Source organism: Poecilia mexicana, unplaced genomic scaffold (assembly GCF_051168715.1).
Source record: "Poecilia mexicana isolate PSO_F unplaced genomic scaffold, ASM5116871v1 scaffold_4, whole genome shotgun sequence".
NCBI lineage: Eukaryota > Metazoa > Chordata > Actinopteri > Cyprinodontiformes > Poeciliidae > Poecilia > Poecilia mexicana.
In genome coordinates, this window is record NW_028263373.1 from 5,353,944 (window position 1) to 5,367,219 (window position 13,276).

Sequence of the window (13,276 nt, forward strand, 5' to 3'; positions counted from 1 at the left end):
CTTTTTAGGCCCTTAGATATGGGTAGAAATAAAGTGAGCTGGTTTTTAAGTTTTAGACTGAAGCAATTCCTGAGAAGACTTTCTGGTCTTTTCTGGCTGCCGTCTGTAATAACTTCTACAAAAAGATTTCATTCCAGGTTCAGGCCTTTGTTTACACCCTCACCTCCATTCCATCCTCTTCCCCAGCACGGACTGGAGGACGCCTGGACTGTAATTAAAGACATTCCAGACTTAACCTTACCCTTCAGCCCCCGGAGCTTCACCCTAACATTTCACAATCATTATGAGATATTTTCAGCCGCCACTTCACGCCTCTTACACACACATACCAAACGCGATTCAAAGCCTCGTTGAGCAACATGCGCATGGGGGCAAAGGCGATGGCATCCGACGGCTGCTGGTGGGAAAACACTGGAGGCATTTACAGAAAGCGTGAGAGAGCGGGCAAAGCTGACGGACAGCTATATGTTGGGCGTGTTTTCTAACTGCGAGAGAGAAAGGGCATGTGTCTGTGATGACAGGAACAGCATGAGGGAAGCGTCTGAGAGTATTTGTTTACAGAAGAACTCTGGTTGAGCTTTAGCATGATCTGGGACAATCAACATCTAGTCACCACTTACTGGACTGTCTTTATTAACCCTTTCATGCATAGTGGTCACTACAGCGGAGCCATTTTCTTGTGCTTTTTGTGAATTTTTATGTTATAAATGCACACAGACCACTGAAGTGGACATTAATGCATCATAAAATACTCTATCAACTACTGGCCATCAGCTGCAAATGCAAGAAATTATTTTTGTTAAATCCAATATGGCCGACAGACAAAAAAGCATGCCGACCGACCCGGTCCCTCCTTCTACTGTAGACGGCTCTTGCAGGTAAAAAGAATATTGTGACATCAGATAACCCCTAAAGAACAATACTACTGATGTATTTTTCAAATAACAACTTTGTATTTGGAGAAAATTACAATTGATTACCTAAAAAAAAAAAGAAAAAAAAAGAAAATGTGTTTACAATTTTTTTTATGCCTTAAGAAAAAGGTAAAAAAAAAAAAGGAAATCCTGACACGAAGGATCATAATCCATGCATAAAAGGGTTACTAGATTAAGTATTTAAACTTAAATATAAGATTTTTTTGCACACATTTAGTTCCAAAAAGTAAAATAAGAGAATATTATTGAATTGTAAACATCTTTTTGCAAATATCTGAAAAATGCAATTTGTTTTGTAAATCTGTCCAATTTCATCGTGAAAAGTGTTTGAAATATCAGAAAATATGGAAAAGAAGCAAAAAACAATAGAAGTTTTTGGAAACAAGAGTCACTATAAAGAACTCGCAGTTTAGTTGTGAATAACTTCCTAAGATGATGAATGAAGTAAAGTTGCACCCAGGTGACATTTTTTATTCAGAAAAAGCTCAGAGATAAAATAGTTTAGGTGTGAAGCTTTACGGTATGAAATGGACAGGAAGTGCTCAAAATGAGCTGCTGCTAACGTCCCTATCCAGATCGACTGAGCTGATTTCCCCATGTCGTCTCATTGCCTGAGCTCCTTGGCACTATGCATGCACACTCAGTTTTCCTCCTAGCGGCCAAATAATTATGGGTTCAGTTACTCAGAAGTACTCAAAAGTAATCCATTCTGCATTTTAATAAAAAGTCTACAGGCCTCTCCTGGGCTTTTGTGAAATAAAAGAGAAATCATTTCAGAACTTTTGCCGCCTTTAATTTGACATTTAAACTGTATAATCTGCCAGATTGTGAAGGAATGTGCAGACTTTTTCAGATTATTTCAACCTTATATCACAAACTCCACGTGTGATTTTAAGAAAGCAAGATATTCTCACAGTTTCTTATAATGACTCAAAATGTTTCAGGCTTCTAAAAACAGTTAACAGAAATTAACTAAAGTAAAACTGAAGTTTTCCAGTTCCTTCTTTTAATGATTTAATTCATGGCATTAGTGAATCGTGTCTGAAACTGAACAACACTGTCTCTGAATAGGGAGGATAATGTCTGTAGCCTCAGGTCTGCTGTTGGGTATGAACATACATGTAAATGTAGAAGCCGTTGAGATGACAGAAAAAAAGCTGACGTCTTTCATAACTCAACATTTCTGTTCTGGGAACACTGGAAAAAAACAAACGTTTCAAAAAACAAGCAGAATTTGTGATCTCTTTCCGACTTTCTTTTCTAAGTACAGAACGTGACTCTTAACGCCAAAACTGTGTTTTATTCTTTTCCAATGCAGTAAGAAATGGTACATAGAGATAAAGGCAGACAGGTAACCAGACTGCGCTGACTCTGTGGTCACTCACTCTTCCTTTTCATGGGCAGTCACGTGATTTTTTTCCCATGGGGCATCACTTTGGTTAACTTTTACATTTTATTCAGTCAGCAACAGGCTGGCAACAAAATCACAAAGCGTGGGGCGTGACTTCAGCATGCGCCCTAGTTGGCATGTTCCTTCATTTGATAAAATTACTGCTTGGACGCCTTTAAATAGCAGCAAGCAGTTCCTCCATAAAATGAGAATTTATTTCTTTTGCTCTGGAGGATTTTATTGGTGCTCAGATCATCCAAAATCACACAATACATGATTTTTATCTTCAAAGTTACAAAAAAAATTATTTCTGTCTTTCTGGAAAGAAATCTCTTCTTTGCATGGAGCAGCCCAAGCTGGAGTACTTTTACCTTCTTTGTATTGAAATAAAAGGGAAGCAACAAAGCAAGTCACTTTATGTGCAGCTGAGCCTACAGAAGCTAAAACTTTCTCTTTTCAAACCTTTGGCTTTTATTTGCTTGTGATTTGTAATTATTGGTTTCGATCAGGAACATTATCAATCAATGTAAAATAAGATATTCTGCAAAATCCTAATTTAACCACTTTATTAGTTTGGGTTTTATACAATGCATATCTGAATAACTGCAATTTTTACAGCGGTATCCGTGTAGATTGTAATATGATTAAAAAGCTGCTTTGTTTCTGTAATTCAATTCAATCCTAACTCCATAAAGTGTTTTTGATTCAAGTTTTTAGTTTGGTTAATGTTTTACACTTAATAAAAACTGAAATTATGTTTTTTCAGAAAATTTGAATATTGCATAAAAGCAACCTAAAATTATTCTTATTACCGAAATATTTAGTAGTTTTCTACTAAACTACATGTTCAGTCAATAACCATGAACATACCTCATTATTATAAGTAATTATTATTATTTTATTTTATTTTTTTACCAAAAAGATGATTTTGGGAAGAAAATGACTTGGGCCATTACATTAGGAAGGTGGCGAGAACATAATTCTGCATTTAAAAAATTATTTTTTTGAATTGTCTCATGTAATATTAACATTTTCTGAAAAACTGAATTTTGGATTTTCACTAGTTGAGCCAAATTCATGCAAATTAACAGAAATAAAAGCTTGAAATATCGCAAACTTATATAAGTTTTACTTTTTTAATTTAATTAATGAAAAAAAAACTACCTGGATGCACCGTTAGTTACTTATCTTTTGGGTCTTTAAACAAATCTGCCTTGCTAACTTTTATGATTGTTTTATTTATTCTATGGTAGTCTGATTAATGTATTCTGTTTTTTTTTTTTTTAATCTCTCCCTGTAGTTGTGGACCCAAATGACCAATCGTCTCTTCGGTTCCCTGCAGCCCCTCCTCTGAGACGTAGGAAAGAGCGCCCCCAGTTTTTAAACCTCAGCGAAGCAGAGATGGCCGGTGTCCTGCGGCCCAAACCGGGACGTCTGGACAGTCCCAGCAACAGATATGCTGGCGACTGGAGCGGCTGTGGTGAAAGCTACTTCCCCTCTGAACTGCTGCTTCCTCCCAGTAAAGAAGAAGCAGACTACGACGATGTGCCGTCTGAAGACACAGAGGCAGCCGAGGAAGCCCACGAGAAGGACGCAGCAGAGGAAGATGACCAGGAGAGGGCCACAAGTCCTGCGTCTGATCTCCGTGTGGAGGAAGAACCTCAAAGAGAGGAGTTTGTGAAAAAGGATGATAATGGGGAAGAAGAGGAGGAGGAGAAAGAAAGCGAGAGCGACAGTTCAAACAACACGCCGGCTTTTGAAGAGGAGGAGGCGGAGGAGAAAGTGTTTAACCACATCCTGCCTAAAGAGCACACTTACCAGGCGTACATGAAGATCCAGGACATCAGTCCCGTTCTGAGCAACAGGGTCAACCTGAGAGACCTGCAGGAGAGCATCGACACCCTAATAGGAAACCTGGAACGAGAGCTAAACAAGAACAAGCTCAACGTCGGATACTGACTACTACGCAGGCACACACGCATATCCATTTGTAGACCCATAAACACAGACGTGGCTTGAGGAGGACCTACTGTACTGATCAAGGTGCTTCGCAAACACCCACAGTGTTTCCACAGGAATCCTGTGGCTTGTGGTGCTGCTGTAATAAGTTACAAGGTGAGAGGAGAAGGAATGAAACAGGGCACTTCTAGAATTTCTACCTTACCCACAGACATTCCATCATTTTTTGTTTTTTTGTTTTTCATGTGTCTTACATCATGTGGTTTGTTTTGGTTTGCATTCTTTCCTGTTCCGTGTTCCATGTTGTTATTGTTGCTTTTCTTCTTATTAGAAGAACCCATTGACCCCTCAGGGGTTTAAAAGGTGCCTTAATTGTGTGAAGGTGGTGCGTCAGGAGGAAAATCCACCCTGAAAGAAAATACGTTATCTCCTGACAGCTTGATTGTACAAACAAACAAAATAACATCTTTGGATATTTTAATCGTCCGTTCTACAATTTTGGCAACGGACTACAGACTGGTCTTAATTTCAATATCCAAAAAGTTTTGGTTTTAATGATTGAAGCGGATATTTTTTTTGACCTGAGAAATAATCTAACAAAAAAAATGACTTCACATCTGTTTCAGAGCTGCTACCTGTTACTGCCTGTTTTTGATTTGAGTGCTGATTAAAACAAGCCAAGTTTTTAGGAGAAACGTCATTTTCTTTTATTAAAGTGGATTTCCTTTTTAAGGCAACGGAGAACTTTACTGTCGAGGTACAAGAATATTATACAACATTAATGCACTTATTAGGCAGGTAGCTGAGTAGATTATCGTGCTTTTTAGAGTTAGAATGACTGACTGTGATTTGAATAAAGTGAGAAAATGGGCCAGTGGAAAACTCCTCTTAAAGATAAAAAAAATAAACATGAATTTTTGTTGCGCTTGCAAGCGTTTTGATAAACATCTCATGCTGGAGGTCATAAAAGTAACCAAATGCTAAATTTACTTATTTGATTTCTTATTAGATGGGAATTTTGACACATTGAGCTCAACTTAGTAGCTAAACTTATTTTAATTTAGCATAAAAGTTACAGCCAACTAGCTTTGTGAAACAAAAATACATTTTCTCTTTAGTCATCTTTGTGCTTCAAGCAGGCTCAAACAGTCTAGATGTCTGTCTTCTCATCTACAGCAGCAGAAAATGTTTTCATTTGGTAAATAAATATAAGTTGCAGTAATAGAGAAATTAGTTTGTTTTGTTTTTTTTAGCTTAGCATAAAAATCCAAGCTAGCTAGCCCAACTTTGGGTGAAAAAAAAAGCTTTTTCTTTATGCTTTTTTAAAACAAACAACAGAAGACCATAAGCTAAATAATGAAACCGATGATGTCAACATTAGTTTTCTGTAGTGATATTTAGAAGGCCTCATCCAGTTAGCATCTGTTACCTTGCTGCCTAAAGCAACAAAGGAGATTTTCATCAATCCAGGGATTCAGAGTGATCAGTATTTAACCTATATGGATATGTATATAATTATATAAATGTATTTGGAGTATATTATTTTTACATCCTATATTTCAATGGCGTATTTAAAAAACTTCTGATGACCTTGTAGTGTTGACGGCAGTCGTGTAAATCTCCCTTTGAGCTACCTGTACACATCTTAATGTGCTGGACTAATGATGCAACACTAGCTGTAAAATATATGATAAAATGCTATTGGTGTTGTTATTATGTTGTGTATATATTTGAGCTAATCTGTGTCTGGTGGACTGAGATGTGTTCATGACTTTTGGTGTGTTTTTTATGGTACTGAACGTTGCATGGTCAAAAGCTTTACCAACATAAGCAAGGCTCTGTCTGATCTGCCATTGTATTTCATATTTATGTGTAAAATAAGACTATTTTATAATGTATGCTTATTTGTTTGACCACTTGTTACTTAGATAAACTGATGATGGGATTGTGTTTCTTCTAAAGGATGTAGAGGCGGAGATTGATTAAGATGCACAAGATTTTTTTTGTAAATATGGTACCATAGTCAAAAAGTGACTACATTATTACCACATGATATCTTCTGGGCCCTCTTATAAATTTATTAGAATTTTAAGGTCATTTTTATAATTTGAAAGAAGCTTGAACTAAAAAAAGTAACTTAAGTATAAGATCAGTTGTAGCCTTGACCCATCTGGAGAAAGCAAGTGAGATGGGGCTAAAATTGAGCTAAATCTTATGAATTGTTTAAAAAGCAGATAAGTTGTTGTTTCTATTTTTTAAGTGTGACTTTGTTCATCTGCCTTATCATAAATAATTGTCTGTTTCACCGAACAATATTTAGAGTCACAGGCATTTTCCAGATTTTTTTTAAAGAAGTTTTGTGTTACAGAATTTAAATCTGCTTATTGTGACAGTCTGTAATGTATTCTTTAAAACCCTGTAGTCATGGACCTTAATGTTTAGGACAAATGCAAACAAACTGAATTTTTCTCTAAGAAGGGGCAAACTCAAATTTAAAAGTATGTTTTTCAGTGGATTTCTTTTAGTTTCATTTATCAGTGAACTGCTGAGGGAGTCTGATGAAAATCCTCAGCAAAGTTGTTTTTAAACTATCTGCCTGCAAAGAGAACAGGAAAAAAATGCTGAGTAGTATTCATAAAACTCCTGGAGGGAGATTAGTTATTTTCATCCATTTATTAAATATGCAGACTGTACTTTAAATCCAAGAAACATTTTAGTGATAATATGAGATCTAAAGGTAAGGTGTATTACATACAGCATGGTTACAGCACATTGTTGTTATATTTGTTATTACAAATAACATTTGCTTCATTTTGTTGCATCACATTTTCGATATAATCATTCTTTTCAGTCTCATCCTCTTTGTCCTTTAGATGAGAAAGTGCCACACTGAACGCATCTCTAAACTGAACCGATTGGTGCTTTGTATTGAACCCGAAAAACATGGTCATAATAAAGATATTATTTTACATTCATGTTTGGTTGCTGCATGTTTTCAAACTACCTGTTTAGTTTGTATTTGTTTTCCTCAAAATGCAACTTTTATATCAAATTTAAACCTAAATTTGGGTGAAAATAAAAAGATTTATAGTACTAAAATGTATCAAATCAGTGGTTTGGTTAATTGGAAAACATGCATTGCAAAATAATTGTCAGGTTTGCCTTGATAATTAGCATTTGTTTTAGTGCAGTATATTTCTTTTTTATGTTTTATGTTACTTCTGTTTGTTTTGAAAACCAAAAAACAAACGCCTGTGGATAATGACAGGCGGTTGCTATGGAGACCGACGGCCTTATCTGCATTGCTGGTAACTCTCATCTTTTATGTAGGTTTGGCATCAGAGGAAAGCATGAAGTCCTCTAAAATTTAAAGTTTAAACTTGGACAAAATATGTTGATGGCAGTTGACCAAATCCTCACCGAGTGTGGAACCTTCACTCTGACCTCAAAATGATTGTTTAGGCCATAAAACCATAAGAGAACATGGATGCTGAATATTAGGATTTCTTTAGCTGTAAGCCTGAATAAAAATGAATGTTTTAAATATACCAGCTTACCCATAATGAATCTGTTATCTATAAGTTTACACTTTCTATTGAATTACTGAAAGAGATAAAAATTTCCAATGTAAAACTAAACCAGTATAAGGACTGAATGGTGAGGTTTTACTGCCTCAGCTCCATACAAAGCAAGTTTCTGTGGTTCTGGGTGAAGACCACAGAGTAGAAGCACAAAAACCAGAGCGGTAATCCTTTTCCTACGTTTATGTCAAGCCTTGAACTCATTCATAAGAAAAGCGTTTTAAACAAAGACACAAACGCATCTGTTTCTATGTCACACATTCGTCTTAAAGATGTTATTTTCTTTTTTAGATTCTTTGCAGAACTGCGGAGTTGTTGCACCCAAACCTCAGTGGATAGATTCATTGGGGAATTGCCCATGTTGGTCTGTGGGAATCTCCCAGAATGACTCCTGGCTTCAGGGACATTCCCAAGATGCAGCTGCTTTTTTAACTCGCAAGCTAAATTAATTCATTGTATCTAGTTTCCTGCAATCATTTCCACTATTGTAGGAAATAATAAAAAATAAATGTAAAATGAATGCAAAGAACTTGGTTGCTGTCATGGTTCAGGTTGAGTCGATACAAATCTCTGCTAAATAGCATGAGAAGTCAAAGCAGCCAGACGCCTTTCAGCACTAAATGGTTTTCAGCCGTGTTTGATGTCACTTCAGAGGGTTCCTATCATGTTTTTTATCACAGCTCTGAGCAGGTATGAGAAAGTTTTAGGATACAGAATGTACACATATCTGTCTGCACTGCACAGCCCTGTTTAAATTCCCACATGTCCATTCTCCAGAAGCACATCCTGCCTGGAATTTATGTGAAGACAGAGCCAAAAATTCCACCAGCGGTCTCCGAGTGTATATAATCTTTCACACGAAGGAAAATGTTTTTGTCCGTTTCAAAGTTAATTTTGGGTCTTTGGAGATGGATCTAATCCAGCTGAAATATTTATTCGTAAAATCTTTAAACACGTGGAAGAGAGTTGGCTGCAAACAATTCCTGTTTCTAAATATACTTTGTTTAAACTTGACTTGCGAAGGTTTCCTTACGAAAGCAAGAGTGAAAACAAAGGCAGACTTAATAACACAGAGTGTTTGGACAGTCAGGGTCGCCCACTTGATATCAGAGCTTCTGACGTAGTGAGCTGAACTTTCCTTCATTTCTAATTTGGGAGAGCAGAGAAATGAGCCGGCTTAGGTAAACATCCCGGACAGCCACCCACATGAGGAACAGACCTTCTCTCTTCTTCTCTCCATCCTCCTTCTCTCCCTAATCTCTGCTGACCTTTGAGTCAGGATAGTGGTTGCATGTCAGCCGACCAGCCGCACAACACGCAGTCTTTGTTTGACTTCTTTTTCCCTTTTTCTCGGCTGTTAACCATGGCAACAAAATCTGCAGTTTAATGGAGATGGAACTAAAATAAGTAACTTAAAATAACTAATTTGATTATACAAAATCACTCTGTTTTCTTTACAATAATAATAATAATAATAATAATAATACAAGGACAGATTTCTCTGATATCTTAGAATTTTATTATTTTATTTGTACAGCTGAATTTTGAGTGAACTTTAGCATGCAGACGTCTTCTGTATTTTGTGTTAGATAAAGTTGACTTTCTAGTTTAGGTAAATTCACATCAAAACCACGTTAACTTTGTTCCTATTCTAAGTTTGGAGATCAGAAGGATTTGCCATCTGATGGGGTCAGAGGTCAGGATTGCTACTACAAAACATTTGTTTTTATATAACCCAACAGCCTGGAGAAAGTCTACAGCCTGCTGTGATGTGTTAAGATGGTGGTATGCAGAAAAATAAGAATGAGTTATGTCTATATTTTTTTCTAAGAACCAAATCTTAGAATATTTCTCATTTCACTGGTACTGAAAACTTAGCACACCCTAGGATAGGATATTAAACACCTTGTTGGACTTGAGGGAATCTAAAACCTTGTTAGGGTCAGAGAAAACAGGGTGGTTTGAAATGAAATACAAAGCTTAGATAACTTGCTCATCCCTCACAGACCAATCTGCGTGTCCCAGAATCCCTCACACAATGGCTTTCTTTGGCTGAGGAATGCAAATATGATACATTAGTGTGGCTTTCCTGAAATATTTTATTGTAACATATTTCCAATGATACTGGCTGCCCACTATTTTTAAGCAAATTAGAACTAACTTAAATTCGACTATATGTTCAACTCAGCAGGAAAATAAAAAATAAAAAAAATAAAAAAATATATATATATATATATATTTTTTTTTTTGTTTTTTTTTTTTGTTTTTTTTTTTTGCAGTCATTTGAATTTTATGATAGAATTTATGAGTGACTATTAAAATGGAAACATTGACTACTGTGCCACTCACACACCTCACTTACTTCCATGTGGAAGAGATGCAGTTTATTTTACAGAATTAGCAAAAAAATTAGCATCGTTTTAAATTGAACAAAAAGGTCAAACCTGTCAGTAGCTTTTTAGAAAAGCTTTCTTTTCCTTTCTCCTCCTGTGTTTGTTCTCCATCATTCCTCATTCTCTGCACCACTGACCATAAGTGTGTACAAATTGAATTCTGAAAATAAATGTACTTAATGGAAACATGGCTGGTTAAAAAAATAATAATAATAATAAAATTTTGAGAAAAAGTCTTTATGCCAGGACGAGGAGGTTTTTCTGCTGTATCAAAATTTGTGTCATTCACAAAACTGCCATGGAAACACTTTCTCACATCATATGAGTCAAGTGATCAACAAGTGGATGTTGCTGCTGGTGGAAAAGATGAAGAAGATGACAGGAAGTCATAAGGGGATGATGGTGTGGTAAGTATGTAACAAATTTATTCACGTGTGACTTTAACTGTGTTTATTTAATGGAAGCTCTGCAATTACAAAATTGTGTTTTTCTACATTGGCAGAATATCAAAAAATTTTTGCAAACATTTGTCATGGAAACACAGCTACTGCTATCTAATATCAGAAAAAACACATTAATGATCTTTTTCACTTGTCTTTATGCGTTTCAAACACATAAAAATAAAAAATAGTTAAAACAACTGGCTTGGTATAGATCACAGAGACAAACCAGTTTTTGCCTGTTTATCCATTTCTTAGACGTTGTGGCCCTGGGTACGCATTCCTTACATCAGTACACGTCAATAGTAGAGCTATTAAACACAACGTACCAAAGTCCCAGGATTTCTGGTGTGTTTTTTGGGGGCCTTTTGTTCCCCCCGCGGTCCTGCCCCTGTACTTGGCAGCTCATCTGAGGCCCTGGGGGCAGATCTCTTGACGCAGCGCTGACAGATCCGGCTGTTCTGAACCCCAGCGATGATGAGAGAACAGAGCAGATGAAAAATTGAAAGGGAGATGAAGAGAGAGCGAGAAAAAAAGAGAAGTGAAAGTGGAGGATGGAGGGAAGGAGAACACGGGAGCGGTGCCTCAGATCTTCAGGGGCCAAAAGCCTCACATAACGTAGCCCCTCTCTGTCCTACCAGCCTCTTCCCCGCTTCACCTCCATTGCTCTGTCACTCAGGACTAGACCATTTCATTTTAATAAGGCTAATCCCTCCTAAAGGTAAGCTGCTCATCACCTCTCACCCTCCCGCCCCTCCAGAAAAGAGCATTCTCCCTTTGAGCTGGAGGACAGGAGGGTTTGCTCTGCTTGATAGGAAAGAAGAATGTGAAAGGTGAGACAGAAAAGAGGCCTTGACAGCAGCTGGGCTCAGATTTAATGAGACGATTCGGGCCTGACTGGTTTGATAAACTTGCAGGTGGCGCACTGTTAGTCAAAGTTCTTCCTCTGGGCTCCAACACTGAGCTGATATGAAGCGCAGAGAGGATGGAAAGTTATGTGGAGGAAGTGCAGTGATCCAGCTGGTATTTTAGTTTATAATATTGCCTTCCTGCTGTCAGCCGAGCATTCTCCGGCTGTCAACGGAGAAACTTTGGCTGTGTAGCCACCAGCAACTCCATCCTCTGTTGGAGCAGGTAGATATTTTGAAAAGAAAAATGTAAATAGTTGAAAAAGTAGAATGTGAATGACTCACAGTTTACTGAAACATTTATATCTTTTAGAAACAAAAACTTGGACCAATAGCATTCTTTCAAAAACACCTTAATGCATGCAGGACTCCACATTAAACAAGATATTTTGTAAAAGAGAGAGCTTCTCATCCCCAATTTTGGTCAAAAAGCTTTAAAAGTAGTTTTGAAAGTAGAGAAATTTGTGTATTGTTGTGATCCAAATATCTGAATAACATTCGAAACACTGAACATGTGCAAAGTCTTGCACATGTTCACTCTAGCTGTGAGAACTGCAAAGCAAATATGCAATCCTCTAGACTTAGAGAACATTTGCTCAGGATAAATATGACATAGTATAAGGAAACGGTTTTGAAATAGTTGATTATAATCTTAAAACAAGCGAGTTTTAAAGGGGTATGCAGACTTCTGAACAATAACACCTCTTTCTGCTTCTGTTTGTTCAGATTGTTTCCTCTATTTCCTAATAAACACCTTCAGCAATGTTCCTCTGCTCTAGTTTTGTGAGACCTCATTCTTCTTGTTTATATTATTATTTTTCCCACAATAGTCTCAGTATGCTGTAACTTTCAGAAGACCTTGACAGGAAGAACCATTTATCAAGACCAGCTGAAGAGCGCATCCTGAGATGTATAAAAACAATGAACTGTTAGAAGTGTTACACGTTACCAAAGAGAGGACTACAAACCGCTGAGAGCTTTAAGTTAGAAAATGAAAAGGAGTCAAGGGGGTAACATTCCACAGCAGTGTCCTGGCCACCTGATCCCTTATGAGGTCAAGGGTCAAATAATGAAACCTACCACCTACCTCACAGAGGCTCCAAGCAGAAACAGCTTGCTGCTTTGCAGCAATATATCAAAAGATTGATGAAATAAGTGCAGATCGTTGTAGAAACTAAGGTTTGCTCAGAGGAATGTCTCTTGTTTAAAAAGAGAAACACAACCAAGCAGTTCTGTAAGCAATTTGTAAGATTATTTTTTTGTTTTTGTAATGCATCAACTCCCTTGTTCTGCCATCTCTGTGCAGCTGGGCTCCAGCTTGGATGAGCATGTGTTGAATGTGCAGGGTGCCCCCATGTTGGGAGATTTGTGGAAGTGGACCTTCACAAAAAAAAAGAAGAAAAAAAAAACACCCCACCTAACACCCGTCCCAGCAGGAGCTGCGAAGAGGCCAGCCAGAACAATACCAAGGCAATGGCTTAATTCGCCAAGCCAGATTTACAGCTCCTCCTACACAGCACCTGCTTGCTTTGTTTCCCAGGATCTCGCTTGGAAACTTTGAAGAACCGGCGATAAAAATTGAACCCCAGGCAATCCATTCTGTATTGACAGCCTCTTTAGTTACAGATCTCTTTTTTATGTTTGGGAAATCTCTTGGACTTAGATGAAGA

At 37.2% G+C, this 13,276-nt stretch overlaps 1 protein-coding gene across 1 annotated transcript in view; it reads left to right on the top strand.

Moving 5' to 3' along the window:
- The window catches only part of syde2 (synapse defective 1, Rho GTPase, homolog 2 (C. elegans)), a 44,969-nt gene extending 37,710 nt beyond the window's left edge, over positions 1 to 7,259 (top strand). The window contains exon 8 of the mRNA XM_015008558.2: positions 3,626 to 7,259. Within this exon, the coding sequence (XP_014864044.2) occupies positions 3,626 to 4,284 (659 nt within the window). The 3' untranslated portion in view covers positions 4,285 to 7,259. The remainder of the gene's footprint in view (positions 1 to 3,625) is intronic.
- Positions 7,260 to 13,276: the final 6,017 nt, after the last annotated feature.